Raw genomic sequence first — 18,600 nt, 5'->3', positions numbered from 1 at the left:
TATTAGGCTATGGGGCTCTTCCAATTATCTGCTGTTGCATAAGAATGACCCCAAAGCATAGTGGCTTAAAATAATAACAATAGGGGATGGCCCTGTGGCTTAGCGGTTAAGTGCGTGTGCTCCGCTAGTGGCGGCCTGGGTTCGGATCCCGGGCGCGCACCGAGGCACTGCTTCTCCGGCCACGCTGAGGGTGCGTCCCACGTACAGCAACTAGAAGGATGTGCATCTATGACATACAACTGTCTACTAGGGCTTTGGGGAGAAAAAATAGAAGGACTGGCAATAGATGTTAGCTCAGAGCCAGTCTTCCTCAGCAAAAAGAGGAGGATTGGCATGGATGTTAGCTCAGGGCTGATCTTCCTCACAAAAAAAAAAAAAAAAACCAGAGAAGGCAAAAATAATAATAATAACAATAACTAGTGTCTCTCATGGTTCTGGGAGTCAGCAGGCTCAGTTAGTGGCTCTGACTTGGTGTTTCTCATGCAGGCAGGTTGCAGGCAGCTGGGCCAGAGTTGTCAGGCCTCCTCGGGCACATCTCTCTCTCTGTCTCTCGCTGGTCTCTCCATGGTCTCTTGCATGTTGGCCTCAGGTAGCAGGACTTTCCTGTTGTGGCTGAAGAGCAAGTGCTCCAAGAGAGCAGGGCAGGAGCTACCTGATTTTTGTAACCTAGTCTCTGCAGTCACCTAGTGTCACTTCTGTCGTACTCGACTGGCCAAGGCAGTCAGTCACAAAGCCCACCAAAGTGCAGGCTGGAAGAATGAGGAGGAGAATGGTGCTCCAATGGCCTGAGGGCCTTGCCACGCCGATCATAAGCCAGCTGGCCCTTAACCTGCCTCCTCATGCCTTCCCCTGGCACACAGGGCTACATTCAGTGTCCTAGCAGGTGGGGCACAGCCTCCAGAGACCGCCCCCCAGAAGGAGGAGGAGGAATGGAGCTAGGAGCAGAGCCGAGTGTTTCCTCAGCGCTGCCAGCCCCCGGAGGGCAGAGCTGGGTCCCTGGCAGTGACTCGAAAGAGAAGCCATGAGAAAAGGAAGAAGTGATAGAGCCATGGTGGCAGGGAGTCCCTCGGCCTCTCACTGCCCTCTCTTCTTTCCAGGCCCTCTCTCATCATCCTCTCTGACCACTCACTCAGCCGGCCCTGGGGATGGGGGTTTGTCTAGCTGGAATAGCCCAGGTTCCCATAAATGTGAACTCCCATCCCCCTTCTAGATCTGGAGTCACTGTCTGAACTACAACAAGGGGGTAACGCCTGGTGACCTGCTTGTTACATCACTGAGGATGCACAGCAACCCAGGAGGGAGGCCGAGATGTTACCCACTTTCCAATGGAAGTTAGGAGATATGCCCAAGACCACAGGGCCAGTAAGGGGCAGCCTGAGCTGACGTCTTGCCTGGCACTGTCTCCTCTGTGGTCATGAGGTCTGGCAGGCCAGAAGCCAGCCCAGGACCGGGGGTTGGCAGGGGCATGGAAGGTCCAACCTCACAGCCCTGGGAGAATCATCTCTAATAAGAGCAGTTAGCACTTCTGAGCCCTCATATCCCTTACAGGCATTGTCTCTTTGAGTTCTCGCAACAGCCTATGAGCACGAAGCTTAGACCTTGTTTTATAGATAGGAAAGCAGGCTCACAGAGGTCACCTGGCTATTAAGAGGGTGGGGCCAAGATTGGAACTGGGACCCTTCTCACCCCACATCTGTGCTGGGAACCTCTGGGCCACCTGCCTCCCAGTTCCCCTGCTTTGCCCGGCCCCTCCCTGTAGCCAGAGCCTCACCCTAGACCCTTCTAGTGAGAGCCCCTCTCTGCCCTGGCTTCAGGCTGCTGGAAGGAAGGAGGTGGTTAAGAAGGTCTGGGTCTGTCTGCAGCGGGGACCATGGGCCACCCAGGCAGCCGCCCCCCAAGGTTGGGTGGGGAGCTGGCTCTGAGAGCTCAGCATTTTAGGGCATCCTCTAGAAGGGTCCAGCCCACCCTGGAGCCTGCCCCTGCCCTTTCTGGCCCCAGGGGAGGGGTGAGGGCAACATGGGCCTACATCTGTTTCCTGGCGGTGGGAACATGGTTTGGGGCTAAGCTGTTTTTATTGATGTGCGAAATTGAAATGTCTCCTCTTCTCCCCTCCTGGAGAACCCTGGCTTTCTCTGACTGGCTCATCCATAATCGCCAAGTGTTTTATTATGTTAAATCTGCAGCATCATAAATACTTATGAGGAGGATTTGCATTCGGGGGACTTATGAAGAAATAGTCCCCTGGGGTCCAGAGCCCTCACGAGCAAGGGGGGGCATCTGGCAGCCTGGGTACAGCTGGCAGCCCTCTCCAAGAATCTCACATTGGTGTGACCTGCCCCAGAGTCCCAGGGTTGGAGTGGTCATCTTGGCCATCTGCTTTCCCAGAGCAGAACCACCAACACCAGGGCAACACGTGTCCAGACTTTCCCTAAAATCCCAACAGCGTCACCATCCCCTGGGCCACTTTCCCTGCCCGGGGTGGAAGAAGCAGAGAGTGGAGCCAGCGTGCTCCCATTAGTGCATGGAAGGTGGGCTCATGCGTGGCACATTTCATAAAGCTTTATGAGCATTGAAAATAGCCCTGGGCGAGATCCCTGAGGGCTGGAGCCCTGAGGCAGAGGCCCCACCCCCACCCCGGGAGAATGGGTTAGGCAGCAGGTAATTAGCAGGCAAGGAGGAGACCTGTGCAGGTGAGGGACCTCTTGGGGGAGCAGAGGCAAAGGTGGGAAGCGCATTGCTTTTGTAATGTGTGGGGTGTGCACCTCCTCGTCTCCCACTCTTCCCTCGTCTCAGCCCTGGGGCCTGCCTGGGTGAGAAGCCTCCCAGCTGTCTCCAAAGCAGGCTTCCTGTCCAACCAACTAATTACCTTGTCGTGACAGGCACGGGAGAGCCACCGTGATGCCAGCAGCATTCCTGGGGGGGACTTTCTCTGTGCGTGTCTGTCAGGAGGTGGTTAGAGACAGAGGCCATTCCCAAGACTGGCTGGAAAGGCTGCAGATGTTTACAGCTGTCTCCCTGCGTTGTGGAAGGGACGAGAAGCAGAGAGCGACTGGCGGGGGCGCGGTTAGGCCCGGTGCGGAAGCCGCCCTGCTCCACTGATACCCGCTGCTTGTCAGTTTGTGCAACCAGCAGATGTTTGCCAGGTGCCTACAGGCCCTGTGCCAGCCCTGGGGGTGGGAACAAGACAGCACCCGGTCCTCGAGGTGCCCCTCTTATCTCCTGGTCCTTGTGCCTTCTTCTTGCCCCAAGGAACTGTTAGAACTTTTTGGCACTTGTTCCCAGCCTCCCTCTCTCCTTGAATTTCTTCAGATTTAGACTCACAAACTGGAAGGGACCTGAAGGTTGTCTTGTCCAGCCTCTTCTTTTTTGAGATGCGGAAACAGGCCCAGAAGCGTTGAATATTTGCCTGGGGTCGCACAGGGCGTTGGGTGCAGAGCTGGGCAGGTCTCCAGTCTCCTGACTCACGCTCTGTGCCCCTGCTGGCTGTATCTTTGGGGTGGGTGGGGCAGCTCCAGCTGCTGGGAGAGGGTGGGGGGCACTGCGTGACAGGGTAAGGCCTGACCACCTGCCTCCAGGGCGCCTGATGGGCACTCACAATAGATACTCCGGGCCCCCAGGGGTCCAGGTGCTCCACCTGGCTGCCCGCCAGCTCCTGCCCAGGCCGAGGCCTCTGCAGACCCTGGGAAGATGCATCTAGTGTGAGGTTCCTCAGAAACACACCCTGGAACAAGGATTCAGTTGCAAGTAGTTTGTTTGGGAGGTAAAGGCGGGAAAGTAGGGAAGGGAAACTAGGGAGGGAAGGCAGCCATTAAAAGATTATCAAGCTGGCCTTATCATGCCAGCTCCCACAGAGGGCGGCAGGGCTTGACCTCCCTGGGAACTCTGGGAGTCAGCGTGGAACACACACTGGAGGGGGAGGGAGCTGGGGTATTTATGCACCCGCTTCCCCGACATTGGCTGAAGGCTGCTCTTGAGAGGTGTTAATTACCTGTCCCTTGCAGCCTGCTTTCTGGTAAGAAGGAGGGCACATGGGCAGGGCACCCACAGTGTGGTGGAGTTTCTGACCATGTCACTCCCCAGCTGGAAACCCTGCTGCGCCTTTTTCTGTTAGTTAGCACTCTTGGTAACAAATGATAGAGACACAAAAGGAATTTTCTCTTTCTTTACCTGGAAAATCAAAGTCAGGTCTGCCTCCAGGCATTGCTGGATCTAGGGAATCGCAAACATCCACAGAGCTCTCCTTCTCTTGCTCTATCCCTGGGCTCTGTGTGTGTCCACTTGGCTTCATCCTGAATTCAGCCTCTCCCCGTGCAGCTGGCCAGATGGCGACCAGCAGCCCCTGACACAGTCCCAGCAGAGCAAACTTCTCTCTGCCCTTCCGTCTCAGGGAGGACTGACTGGCCCTGCCTGGGTCATGTGCTAATCCCTAACCCAATCCAGTGGCCAGCAGCATGGGACACTCTGATCACCCCAGACCAAGTCATGTGCCCATCGTTTGTGGCTGGGCTGGTGTGGACAGTATGGCCAGCTACCTCCCCAAGACGACTGGGTGTGGAAGAGGGAATGTTCTTTGGGGGAAGGATGCTGACAGACAAAGACGATACAGCCACTCTGTGCCTCACTCCAAGGATCAAGTCCTGGCACTCATCAGGTGGACAGGGCCCTCCAGGATGGGCTCCATGTCTCTGTGGCCTCCTCCACTCCCCCTCTCACCTGCCCCCAGAGTCTATTTCAGTTCCCTGAATGTGCCACGCTCTCTCACAAGATATGTACACACATCCTGACACACCTTACACTCCAGCTGAGGTATTGCCCCCACAAAGCCTGTGCAACACCCAGGGTGGATTTGTTCCCAGGATGCCTAGACAGGACACTAGGACTTTGCACACTAGAACAAAATGCCTGTCCCTTGTCGGTCCTGTGTCCCAGGCATCCAGCACAGTGCATGTCCAGTGCACATTTGTGGAATGAAGACATCAGGGAGAACACATGTTAGCAGACAGCCCTGGGCTGGGGCTCAGCAGACCTGGGTTTTCATCCCAGCTCCCCGCAGACTCACTCCGCAACCTTGAACTGTCTTTTCACTTCCTCCAGCCCCTTACAAAGCAGAGGCAGCACCTGCTCTCCCTTCAGCTGAGGATCGGGATCAGAAGGAAATTCAGAGTAGCCTGGGGCCACACAAGCAGTTTGAAAAAAGTCCTTTCTTTACACGCTCATCATTTCACACCTATTTATGTACATTTATCTATTTGTTTCTACCTTTCAAGTCTTTCTGTTTTATCCAAAAAAATTTGTGTATAACTAATCTGGCTTTTCTCCCAGCCCCCACCCACTGGTTAGCAGGAAAATTTACTAAATGTCCAATCCTGTTTAAAGCTGAGTCTAATCTGATGATTTGACAGCCCCTTTAAATGATGTTCTCTCTCCCTGGAATAAAAATGCACAGTTTCTCAGAGAGCCAGACTTCCCTGCTTCTCCCGCAGGGTGGTGTCTGGGCGGGTGCGGGGCTGGAAGGGGTATATGGCTTCCATGTGGGTATGGAGTTGGGGTGGGGGGCTGGCCCTGGGCTGCACTAGTTTGGCTGCAGCTACTGCCCGTGACAACTGAGACCATCACAGGAGAATCCTGCCCTGGCCGCCTGTTCTGGATCACCCATATTTCCCTCATTCCAGGGGAGGCAGGGAGTCATTCTGAGAGCACAGCCTGGAGCCACCTCCTGGGTTCACAGCCGTGACCTTGGGCAAGTTCCTTAGCCTCTCTGACCTCAGTTCCTTACCTGTGTGTGTGGGATAGGTAAGAATACCCATCTTGTGAAGCTGGGTGAGAATTCAACAACTTAGCACGTAGAAGACACTTAGAAGAGTACCTAACACCAATTCAGTACTGTCTGGGTGTTGGCAGTGATGGCGATGATGATGATGAAGAAGAAGAAAATGATGATGATTTTCTTCCCTTCTCCCTCCTCCCCCACTGCCACATTTTGGGGGAAAGCAGCCCAATGGGCAGTTGCTCTGTTTAAACACTAGACAAAGCCAGCGGGAGCTCAGCCCTGTGGCAGGAGGGGCAAGAGACTTGCCTCCAGACCCCTCATGTCCTGTCCTTGAACCTCACGGCAATACGAAAAGAAGCCTACCCACTGGGCCTTTGCCATGAGCTGGGCACTGCTCCCTGCCCTCCACACCCTCCCCTCCGGGGATCCTCACAACCACCCCTTCAGGTAGAGCCACTCTCCTCCCTGCTGATCACTCAGCAGAAGCTGAGACCAGAGCAACAAATGAGTCACTTAGCCAGGGCCACACAGCTAGTGAGCCAGGAAGGCAGGATTCACACCCAGGCCTCCTGACTGCAGAGTAGACAGTCCCAACCACTGAACTTGCCTGCTTCCCTTAAGAATGTTCCCCAGCCCCGGCCCTGCATGGGAGGCCCGAGGGGGTCTCTAAGCCCTTCCTGCGTCCTCATCCTAGGGTTTCCGTTCATGTCCGAGTGCTGGCCTCGCTGACTGTCATGCTGGCCATCTTCGTGGTGATGACCGTGCTGGTGAAGGTGGACACCTCCTCCTGGACCTATGGCTTCTTTGCTGTCACCATCGTCTGCATGGCGATCCTCAGTGGCGCCGCCACCATCTTCAACAGCAGCATCTTCGGCATGACCGGCTCCTTCCCCATGAGAAATTCCCAGGCACTGATAGCAGGTAAGCGCTGGGGTCAGACAGCCGGCCAGGTCAGTCCACCTGGGGGTCATGCGAAGGAAGCAGAGGGAAGCATGTCGTGGCCCTTCAAGAAAAGAAAATGTGTGTTAGGTATGTTTCCATTATCTATTATTATGTAACAAAATACCCCAAAACTTAGTGGCTTAGGACAATAATAGGCCTTTCCTTTGCTCACAGATCTGCAATTTGGGCAGGAGTTGGGCGGGGACAGCTCCCCTCTGCTCCACAGGGCCAGCTGTGGTAAAGCTGGTAAAGCTCCACGGGGGCCTGCAGGATCCACTTGTGAGGTGGCGTGCTCGCCTGGCTGGCATGTTGCTGCTGGCCGTTGGCTGGAAGCTCAGCCGGGGCTGGGGCCAGGGTCCCTCTCCCCTGCACCTCCCCACAGCTGCTCGGGCTTCCCCATGGCGTGGTGTCTGGGTTCGGAGAGCCAATATCCCAGGAGCCCCAGGCAGAAGCATTATTTCCTTTTACGTCTTAGCTGTGGAAGCCATTTAGGGTCCCTTCCCCCATCGCCATAAGCCCGCCTGGATTCCAGGGGAGAGAACAGACCCCACGTCTCAGGGGAGAGTCTGAGAAGCACGCTGTAAGAAGAGCGGGATGGGAGGACTTAGCTGCAGACTCTTAGAGAGTACAACCTGCCTGCCAAGGGCCTGTCCTGAGGCAGCCTTCCTTCCTTTCCTTCCCTCCTGCTCCCTCCCCCCCCTCTTGTCCCTTCCCTTCTCTTTATTTTACCTTTCCCCCTTCTTCCTCCCTTCTGTCTGTCTTGTCTTCCTTTCTAATCTTCTACAAGACCTACTCTGTGCCAGAGATTCAAAGAGGAACAAGCCTCATCTCTCAGGAGCTGAGAGCCTAGTAAATAAACTCCTCACTTACCCTGAACTTTGCCATTCCGTGGGGGTGCTGATGCATGACGTGGGCTGACCCCTTTAGCGGAAACTTTGATGCTGATCCTAAGCCTGTTATCTAGACCTTAGCAGTTCTGTTCTATTACCCAGATGTCCCAACAAGATGAGCTGGGTCAGTAAGAATCTGTGCTTTCCCAGGAGACCACTATCCCTTAAAGCAAGACTGGGGGCTCAGCTGCTCTGTTCGGGGTGTCCGCACACCCTTGTTGTGTGAAGGAGTCCTTAAGCATTTGCCCACTTGAGAAGAATTTCACAAAGAATCTGCTATGTGCCCCTGAATTAATAATGCCAGGTAGTTTGTGGCAGGGATGACAAATACCTCAACAAGTGTATATCTCCTGCCTGCTCCCACACCAGTGCCAGACATCACTAATTGATCTGTACCTTTCCTCCTGAGCCTCTGAGTCCTCACCACAGCCCTGGAGGCAGTTACTGTCAACGGATCAAAGTTGAGATGTGACCTCAAATCTGTTTGCCATTTTTGGTATAAGATTAGGCTTCTGGCTCTTCCTGGGAAGCCCTTGGCCCTAAGATAAAATGAAAGTGGACCCATTGCTAAGTTTCCTGAGTACAGTCAACATGCCTCTAGTGATACTTCAAGAAGGGCATGCCTCAGCTGAGGGAAATGGCCATGGAACATTGGATTTAATCACTTCTATCACCCCGATCTCAGAGAGAAGCTCTTATCCCCTCCTCTCCCTCCACCCTGCTGGAGGATGTATTTTTCAGTAGACCAGCCTTGCTGGCTACCTCTCCAGGAGCCCGTGACCAAATACACCATTTTTGTTGGCAAGGGGATGGTCAGGTTCATCTGGCCACCTGCGAATCTTCTAGAGAAGAGGACTGTCCCGTGAATTTTTCAGAAAGTCCATTTTTGAAAAAGTGGAGACATCCAGGACTCACACTTCAGTATTAGTTACTTGGGCCCTAAGCCATTGTCGCCACCGTGTGCAGCCCCCAGTGGGCGCCCATCACCCTGGAAGATCCGAGGTGTCCCGTTCTCCCGGGGACTCAGCACCGGTGCACCAGCCCCCGTCGTCTTCCCTCGTCTAGAGGAGCCCATCTGTGAATTCTGTGTGCATTGGCATCTGAGGAACGATTCATTTGTTTTGTACTGGAGGTTTTTTAAACCCCTCATTTGCATGTATTTCCATAACTGATGAGATAAAAGTAGGGAGTCATGAAGGATGAGCTCCCGGAGGCCTGGTTTGTTGTTGATGATAATATTGTGAATTCCCTACAAGTCGGAAAGAGAGAGGGGAAAATCAACAGGCAGCGATGTTAAGATCTCTTGCTTGGGCAGCAATGTTAAGATCTCTTCCTCGGGGCAGCTGGGGACTGTCTCACTGAATGTAACCCCAGTTCTTACGAAACGCCCAGGTAGGGATTACAGCTTCTCAGAAGTTGGCATCCTCTTGGCAAAGGGTTTTTACCCTGTTGTTGCTGCTTTGATGTAGAGAGGACAGAAAAAGCCAGATAGCTGATTGGGAAGCTGAGAGGATTTATATGGCGCTTCCTGTGCCACGCACTGTTCTGAGTGCTTTACATGTATTAATCCTTTTAATCTTCATAACGGCCCTAAGAGGTAGGTATCATTAACGTCTTCACTTTACAGTTGAGGAAACAGAGGCACAGAGAGGTTAAGTGACTTGCTGAAGGTCACACAGCTAGAAGTGGTAGAGCCAGGATTGGACTTGGACCTTCTGGTTCTTGGGTCTGTGCTCTTCATCACTATGTTAACTTGTATTTCTTTGCCCTCCCCTCAAATCTCAGCCTCTGGCTAATAGAGCTCACATTGAGAAAGTTAGGGAGAAAAGATCGTCCATGCAGGGCCATGGGCTGTTCCCTGCAGAGCCACAGAGATGTCGGGCAGCGTGTGGATGGGGCAGTGATGAGGGGCATCATGGTGGACAAGGGCCTGCACCGTCCCTCTCCCACTGCTGCTCTGTGCAACAACGGGCAGAAGATGTGCCCGGTCAGAGCTGCCTGATAATGACGAGGCGCTTCCTGCCCACATGGACCCGTCTGCTGTTGGCTGCTTGCAGTCAGCCTCCTTCTTGCCTTCTTGAGAATCGAAACCCCTTCTTTCAGCCAGTCAATCTGCCATGCGCACCGGGCACTTGCTGTACTGATGCCGACGGCCATGTCTGTGTAGTTGGTGCTTTATCCACCATCGTCCCATTTCCGCCTCACTGTGGTCTCGTGTGGTGGACAGGACAAGTATCAGCCCATTTCCCAGGCAAATAAATGGAGGCAGAGAGGAGGAAATTATCTGCTTCACATGTAGCACGTGTGACCTCTGACTCTTGGCCGGCACAAGCTGACGACCCCTGGTTGTGAGGGTTCAATGGAAGAGTAAGACAAGGGCCCTGCTCTGGCAGCAGCTGCGTGACCGTGGCGAGGAGGGGACTCGCGTTGAAAGTCTGCTGTGTGCTGGGCCCTCTCCAAATGTCATCTCTATCAGTCCTCAAAGCGGCCATGTAGGGCAGGTGTCATCATCCCCATTTTACAGATGAGCAGACTGTGGCTCCAAGAAGTCACATCAGCCCCCAGGTCACAGAGAGCAAAGGGCAGAGTCAGGGGGCAAATGTATGGTTGTTTGGCTCCAGGACCTGTGGGTCCACTGAGCTGAGCTGCCTCCTCTGTCAGGCAGCAGTGAAAGGTGTAGGGTCACATGGGGACACATGTCAAAGCCCTTGGCAAGAGAGAACATTCCAGCTGGTGAGGCGGTTGCATGCATGTGAGTGTGTGTGTGTGTGTGTGAGTGGGTGTTTGTGTATGAGATAGTGTATGTGTGTATATGTGAGTGTGTGTACATGGTAAGGTGTGTGTGAGAGAGTGTATGTGTGTGTGGGTGTGTGCACATGTGTTCACACACGCATTCACACATGTACGGTGCCCCAGCTGCCGTCGGGAACAAGGTAAGTTGTGTGAGCTCACAGCTGGGTGGCACAGGGGTTTGTAACTGGTAAGGACTCCCCAGATTGGACAGCCTTGCTCGGAGGCAGCGGGAGAGCCTGTGCCAGGTCATCCCCTGAGCCTCTTTCCCAGTTTGGTTGGTGGGTGGTTTGGGCCGAAGACAGGGGAGAGGAGCTCTCTGAGACGTCCCACCCCTGAATCTCAAATTTCTGACCCCACCAGAAGGGCAATAGAGAGAGATGGAGGGTCAAGTGTCGGAGATGAAACCTTGGAGGCCATTTGCCACCTCAGGTGGTAGCATCTTCCAAGCACATCAGAGAGACCTGGGCTGGGGACATGGAAACCCGTGGCCTCTTAGAGTCAGAAACCTCATGGCTGCAGACGCCCATGTCTGCCAAGGCTTTGGGAGGCCATGAGAATGGCAGCATTTTCTCAGCAGGGAGAACTTTTACTTGGGTTCTCTTAAACCCGAGCAGAGCAGGGCAGGCCTGAGACGCAGGGAAGGTGGACCCGCCCCTGACCATCTTGGTGGTGTCCTGTGCTCTCTGCAGGAGGAGCCATGGGGGGCACCGTCAGTGCCGTGGCCTCCCTGGTGGACCTGGCGGCGTCCAGCGACGTGACGGACAGCGCCCTGGCCTTCTTCCTGACTGCAGACATCTTCCTTGGCCTCTGCGTGGGGCTCTACCTGCTGCTGCCCCGGCTGGAGTACGCCAGGTGAGGCCCCGCCCCTCGCTCTCAGTTCATCCTTTTCTTATGAATGGTTATGTCTTTGTATTATCTGCATTCTTCCATCATCTAACTAGATGGCGTGCTTGTTTCCTTGTTTACTGCCCGTCTCCCCGCTGGAGTGTGATCCCCCTGAGGGCAGCACTTGGATGGATTTTCTTCGCTGCTGTATCCTGGGGCCTCGAGCTCTGCCAGCTCGTAGTAGTTGCTCAGTAAATTGGCCAGGTGGTGGATGTGAGAAGCTGGCCTCGTGCCATGCCCCCAAGCAGCTGGAGTCCGCGAGTTTTCGGACAGGGAGGGCCGGCGGGGGAGGAGGACCTGAGGAATAATAATAGTGAATAACAGCTCCATTTGCTGAGCGCCTCCGCTCTCCTGCCTCGTGCTCAGCCTCACCTGATGGGTCGTCTGGTTAATGCGCGCGCACCTGTTCCTTGTAGGGTGCAGCCCTATGATGTGTCATGACTGTTCCCATTCTTGCACGAGAAAACCCAGCTCAGAGAGGCTGAGTTACTTGTGAGTCCCATAGCCTCTCGGCAGCAGGATCAGGATTCGAACCTGACTCTGGACCTCTGTTTTTAACCAGGGTCTCCTGGGGTGTCTCTCCACCCCGTGGGGCCTCTTTTCTTGCCTTCCTCTCTCTCTTTCTCTCTGTTGTGCCTCCTTTTTCTTTCTTGCTTCCTGTTGCTCTTTAAAAATCCACCCTTGGGGCCGGCCCAGTGGCGCAAGCGGTTAAGTGCGCGAGCTCCACTGCGGCGGCCCAGGGTTCACGGGTTCGGATCCTGAGCGCGCACCAACGCACTGCTTGTGGGGCCATGCTGTGGAGGCTTCCCATATAAAGTGGAGGAAGATGGGCACAGATGTTAGCCCAGGGCCAATCTTCCTTGGCAAAATGAGAAGGATTGGCAACAGATGTTAGCTCAGGGCTGATCTTCCTCACCAAAAAAATAAATAAATAAATTACAAACCACCCTTGACTTTTTCTCACATTTTATTCATCTCAAAGCGTTTTCAGATCCAGTATCTCATTTGAGGTAGGAAAGACAATTCTTTTCCCCATTTTACAAGTGGAGAAACGGAGACAGAGAAGGCCGGGTGATTGGCCTGTGGCCCCACAGTGTGGAGCCGGCAGAGCTGGGGGAGCCGGGGTCCTGGCTCTGCCCTTTTCCGCAGGGACTTGTTTTGTGTGGTGGCACAAGCCAAGCAGTTCATGTGTACCTTGTTTCCTTTATTATACATGATAGACAACCGTGTGCAGTTGTTACAGAATTTTCCCATTTCACAGATGAGGAGCCTGAGGAGAGCTAACACACGTGCCCAGGTTGCTCACCTGGCGAATCATGGGCAGGGATTTGATATCGGAGCTGCAGTCTTTCCACCGCATCATGCTGCATCCCTGGCTTGTCACCTCGAGGGTCTTTCCTCCTCATTCATTCCTCCTGTCCCTGGGAGAGTCACCTCGTTAGTCCCCAGAGCCCCTGCCTGCACCAGAACCCCAGTTCCACTGGGGCAGGCTGCTTTCCCCAGTGAGAGGATCGTTCTGACTTCAGCTGGCCTCAGTGGCTGCAGGAGGATAAAAGGGGACCGAGTGATTTGACACCAAGTCCCCCAGTATCCCAGGTGGCTACAGACCCATGAGCCTGGCCACCCCTCCTCATCCCTTCAGGGCCATCATCAAAGATTGCCCGGTTGTGCTCTGTGACAGTGTCCCTGTGATTCCTGCAGTTTGGCTGGCTCCCTGTGCCCCAACACCCCCACACTGCCGGGCACCTCTTGCTGCTGATTCAATTATTTTGAGTCACTGGATGCACAGAAGGTGGGAGCTCTGCCCACTCCTTCTGCTGTCCCCCGGGTCCTGTTTCAGAGGGCTTCACGTGGGTCTGTTTCCAGTGGGGTGGCCAACCTTCTCTGTCTGCCTGGGACTGAAGGGGGCCCCAGGGCGAGGGGCTTTCAGTGCTGACACCAGCACAGTCTCAGGCAAATGGGAACAGTTGGTCACCCTAGTTTCCAGTCTCACTTGAGCAGGCCAAAATCCTTTCCAGCTGAGCACGTAAGACAGAGAACACCCAAGGCTGTGCTGTCCCGTGGAAGCTTCTGTTTTGTTGCTGATTAAAACTGTGGTCAAGGGCCAGCCCCGTGGCTTGGCGGTTGAGTGCGCACGCTCCGCTGCTGGCGGCCCAGGTTCGGATCCCGGGCACGCACTGACGCACCGCTTCTCTGGCCGTGCTGAGGCCGCGTCCCACATGCAGCAACTAGAAGGATGTGCAGCTGTGACATACAACTATCTACTGGGGCTTTGGGGGAAAAAAAAAATAATTAAAAAAAAAAAAAACTGTGGTCAAGACTTTTGGGTTTACAGAAACTCATCTGAGGATGGAGTTTTAGAGAGAGCTGTGCTCCCGGAGCTGCTCAGATCAAATCTTGCTTATCAGGGAGCCCACAGGTGCTGCACGCAGGAGGGCTGGGCTGGGCGGCCCCCTCCCACGCAGGAGGAACTCAGCCTCATGCTGCGTCGAAGGTTCTGACTATGGTCTGGGGGGATGAGACCGTCAGATGTAGAAGAACTTAGGAGGAAGAGCTTCGCCCAGAGGAACTTGGTGGGGGTTTCCTCAGAGCAGACTTAAGGCAAGGACCCGATGCTGAGTAGACGGGGAAGTAAGACTATTCCTTTCCCTACATAGTCACTGTGAAACAAGACAGGGCTCCAGACCGAAGCGCCCTGCTCAGCATCACATGGAAAGTTGATTCCAGGGAGTCCTCCTCCCACTGACTCGCTTGTTATCTGTAGGCTCTTAGGATGGGAAGACTGGCAGGGATCTCAGAAGCTCACGGCTGCAGAACTCCTCCATTTTACAGAGCAGGAAACTGAGGTCCAGAGAAGGGAGTACCTGGCCTAAGGTCACACAGGGAGGCAGAAGTAGAACTGAAACCAGAACCCAGCTGTCACCAAGCTACTTTCTCCCACCCCCACACCAAGCCTTCTGTTTGAGGTATGTTAATACAGTCAGCATATGTCTCCTGGTTTTCAGACACCCGAGGTCCAGAGAGGTTGAATGACTCCAGCAAGGTCACATAGCAAGGCAAAGTGATCCAAGCCTTTTCTACTCTGGTCACAAGAGCAGAAATTGAAAAGATTGATAATATTCAATGATGAGGATATGGGGGAAAAGGCACTATTATAGGCTTATCAATTCTTTCAATAATTATGTTTTGAGGGGCTATTCTGTGCCCAGAGATTTAGCTGGAAACAGCCAAACATGGTCCTTGCCCCGGAGAGCTGTCTTCTATTGAAGGTGACAGATGATAAACCAGTAAACTAATGCAATGATTATAAACTGTGGTCAGTTTTTTTTAAAGAAACAGGTGCTCGCATAGAGATTAAAAGGGTGGGTTAAGTTAGAGTGAGTGGGTGGTACAGACCAGAGGTAAATTGATCACACATATTTGGCCAGCAGTTTATCAATATCTATCAAAAATTTAAAGGTGCAAACCTTTTGATCCAACAGTTCCTCTTCTAGAAATCTGCCCTACTGAAATACTAGTGTACATGTGCAAGGATTTATGTATAGGGATATTCATTGCACCATTATTGGTAGTACAGAAAAATTGGAGCTAACATAAATGTCCACCAGTAGGGGAACAGTTAAGTTGTATATCCATGCAGTGAAATACTATGCAGCAGGGCAACAGGGAGACACAGAGCCATGTGTCCCCATGTGAAAGGATGGCCACAGGATATTGTTTTTTAGGCAATTATGTGTATGCATTTATGTATAATAGTTATGCATGTATTTAGGTAGTTACATAATGTATTTATATATATTACTTATATAATATATTTAGGAATTATACTGTTGCGGAAAGTTTTACAATATGTATAGTTTGATCCCACTTTTGCGTAAGAAGCGTAACTATGTATGTGTATGTGGGGGGTTTGCATGTGCGTGGAACAATATACACCAGCCTTTTAACAATCGGTACCTCTAAAGAGTGAGACAAGAGGTGAGACTTCTCCTTCTACTATATCATTTATCTTCTGTATTATTTGGGTTCAGTGCATCAAGCATGTGTTACTTTTATAATTTTAAAAATTTCCATTTTTTAATGCTGTTTTATCTCCACCCACCCACCGTCAAAACAAAACAAAAGCAAGTGAGCCAAGCTAGGCTCACCACAGTGGTCAGTGCTGGTCTCCCTTGTCCCTGCTGGTGACACGGCCACCACCACAGAACAATGGACTAGAGTCCAGCCTTTCAGGCAGCGCCAGGACAGGCAGGTCGGGGACTATGTAGGGCTCTCTCTGGCCACCCCGCAGCATGTATGTCATCTGAGGTCATGCTGGGGCTGTGGGCTATATGAGTCTTAGGCTTTACATGCTGGGCCTAAAGGTCCCCCGCCTTGTCCCTGGAAATCCCAAGTGACCCTGCTTTCCCGGCCCTCTGACCACGTGCCCTCTCCCCTGCAGATACTATCTGAAGCCTGTTTGGCCAGCCCACGTGTTTTCTGGTGAAGAGCAGCTGCCCCAGGACTCCCCCAATGCTCCTTTGGTGGCCCCCGGATCCCGTGACTCCTCGACGCCACCCCTCCGCCCCATCCTGAAGAAGACAGCTGGCCTGGGCTTCTGCGTCATCTACGTCCTCTTCGTCACCAGCCTGATTTTCCCTGCCATCTCCACCAACATCGAGTCCCTCAACAAGGGCTCGGGCTCGCTGTGGACCACCAAGTTCTTCGTCCCACTCACCACCTTCCTCCTCTACAACTTTGCTGATCTGTGTGGTCGGCAGATCACTGCCTGGATCCAGGTGCCAGGGCCCAGAAGTCAGCTGCTCCCTGGGCTTGCGCTCCTCCGGACCTGCCTCGTCCCCCTCTTCGTGTTCTGCAACTACCAGCCCCGCGTCCACCTGCAGACGGTGGCCTTCCAGTCCGACGCCTACCCGGCGCTCTTCACCTCCCTGCTGGGGCTCAGCAACGGCTACCTCAGCACGCTGCCTCTCATCTACGGGCCCAAGATCGTGCCCAGGGAGCTGGCCGAGGCCACGGGAGTGGTGATGTCCTTTTACTTGTACTTGGGCTTGGTCCTCGGCTCGGCCTTCTCCGCCCTGCTCGTGCACCTCATCTAGGAGGGGGCGATGGCAAGAACGTCAGAGCCTGCGTGATGCTCAGTGAGGTGGGGAGGACGTGCCGGGAGGGCTCAGGCGGCCTGCAGGAAGGGCTGGAGGTGGGCTCAGTGCAGAGAGCAGAGCACACTCGGGCCTCATCTTTCCCAAGGAGCTGGTGCCAGACAGACACATGCCAGACTCAAACAGAACCCTCCTGAGACGTTTGAAGAAGACCAGAAGACATCTTAAGATGCAGTCACACAGTTACAGAGTGGGCTATCACTTTCCTTGCCGGTGGTTACATTCCGCCTTTCCTTCTAGCCTCTTGTGAACCGTGTTGTCAGTGTTCGCTCGCCCGAGTGCCAATGCCAGAGCCCACTGCGAGTGGGTTGCCGTCTCCCAGCCTTGCTCCTTCCAGCTGACAGCAAGGTGTGAGAATTCTCAGCCCTCCCTACCCAGAAGGGGTCCCCCTGGAATGCAGGTCCCCCTGGGTGGCCAGTCCTCAAGCCTGAGACCCAAGCCTGCACAGACCCCTGCTTTCTGTGGGTGAGAGAGCACCCCCCAACCAGACTGGGAACCCCAGACAGACAGGCCTTCCAGGAGCCTTCATTCCCTACACTTGGGTTCCAGAGGGCCTCCCAGGACCAGGGACCAGGCGTGGCAGGCCTGCATTTTCAGACAGGGATCATTAGTCCGTGGCCTGGGTCGAGGTGGGGTCTTTCAAGTCCATGTTTACAACATGTCAAGACCGTTGGCTCAAGGGCATAATAAATACAAATTTAATGAAAGCCTAATTGGTGGCCCTGTTAGTCAGGGTCTTGGCAGGAAACAGCATACTCAAATTGGGTAATTTGAGGATATTTGAAGCGTGGGTGCGGGAACCCTAAGAGGTTGTGCGTTATATCCCAGAACTGATAATAGTGAAGCCATTCCACCTCAGGCCTGACAGGGCGAGGGGCGGGCGGATCCAGCCTGCTATGACCTGTGGGAGGTAGATCTCCTTCCCTTCCTCCCTCCGATCTCCTCCCAGTCCCTGCGGACTGAACCACAGCCAAGGAGCAGGCGGAGAGGATGGAGAGTGGGTGGAGGGGGAGAAGGTGTCCAGAGGGGGGCCGCTAGCCCCCCTCACTTTCATAGATTTATTTGTTATTAACATATAGAGCTCTGAAGCGTTGGTCAGCAGAATTAGGTATTGCTTTGTCCTGGTTTGTTTGGGGTAGCTGTATATTTTGAAGCTGTTGTTTCAAAAGGCAGCCCTCAGGTTCTGTGGCCCCACATATTCATGATCCCTTGACACAAGTAGTAAGTGATTTTTTTCAGAGTCTTTGAAGGCTTCTGCAAGGCTGCAGCATGGGGGAGCAGGCTGGCTTAGAAATCAGAGAGAGAGAGGAACTGGATCAGGTCGGGAGTTCCTTCTCAAGAGTCGTGCCGAAAGAACAGAGCTTGCCTCCAACAAGTGGCGAACCTGGGAACCGTGCACCAGCGCGCTCCTTCTCCGAGCTGCTCCGGCTGTGTGGTGTCCTGCAGGTGCCTGATTAACCGGGAAGCAGCCAGTAATCCACCCAGTGGCGGCAGCTCACGCTCCCCACCATCTCAGGCTGGTACACATCCCTCCAGAGAATTGAAGACGACACCCTTGAAAGGTTTCTTGAAACTTGATACCTAAAAACATTAATCAAAAAAAATTTTTTTAAATAAATTCTTCCCCCTCGCTCCTCTTGCAGGAGCCTGAAACCTCGCCTTGGTTGTTTCACCGACTTGAATGCTGCTATCATTGGGGCGTCCGTCTGGCTGCCGACTCATCTCCACCTCAGGTGTTTTAGAGATGGGCAGCGTGTCTGTTTTAAAGTAAAACAGCAGTCTCGAGCTTGGATGTGGGGTCACCCTGGAGCTACCGGAGGAGTAATGGGGGTCTCGCAGGCTCGGGTGAAGGGGGACAGCTTAGAGAAGAAGTATCCCTGTTAGTGAAATGATATGGAACTAGCCTGGAGTGAAGCGGGGAGAGGGTGTCCAGCTGTGATGGTGCAGCGCTGGGGGCAGCGGAGGAGAGGAAGGGCCATGTCAGTGCCACCTTCCCTGGGGGAGGCCGGCTGTTCTTAGTTGGGAGGGGCCGGCTGCTTGGCTGATGGGGGGATTATCCAGGCTTTTGTCCCCTGTTCTTTGTTATTTGCCTGCGTGGGCATTTCACAGAGGATCATTCCTTCCCAGGGAGGGAGGAAGGAAAGTGAAAATACATCTCCAAGCA

At 53.7% G+C, this 18,600-nt stretch overlaps 1 protein-coding gene across 2 annotated transcripts in view; it reads left to right on the top strand.

The window, feature by feature from the left end:
- The window catches only part of SLC29A3 (solute carrier family 29 member 3), a 43,501-nt gene extending 25,412 nt beyond the window's left edge, over nt 1-18,089 (top strand). For both annotated transcript variants that reach the window (XM_058543244.1, XM_058543245.1), the window contains 3 exons: nt 6,465-6,691; nt 11,085-11,247; nt 15,722-18,089. In XM_058543244.1, coding sequence (XP_058399227.1) covers nt 6,465-6,691; nt 11,085-11,247; nt 15,722-16,376 — 1,045 coding nt within the window. In that variant the 3' untranslated portion in view covers nt 16,377-18,089. The remainder of the gene's footprint in view (nt 1-6,464; nt 6,692-11,084; nt 11,248-15,721) is intronic.
- The last annotated feature ends 511 nt before the right edge of the window (nt 18,090-18,600 follow it).

Source organism: Diceros bicornis, chromosome 6 (assembly GCF_020826845.1).
Source record: "Diceros bicornis minor isolate mBicDic1 chromosome 6, mDicBic1.mat.cur, whole genome shotgun sequence".
Classification (NCBI taxonomy): domain Eukaryota; kingdom Metazoa; phylum Chordata; class Mammalia; order Perissodactyla; family Rhinocerotidae; genus Diceros; species Diceros bicornis.
Note: the sequence above shows the minus strand (reverse complement) of the source record. Positions and strands in the feature narration are given on the sequence as shown.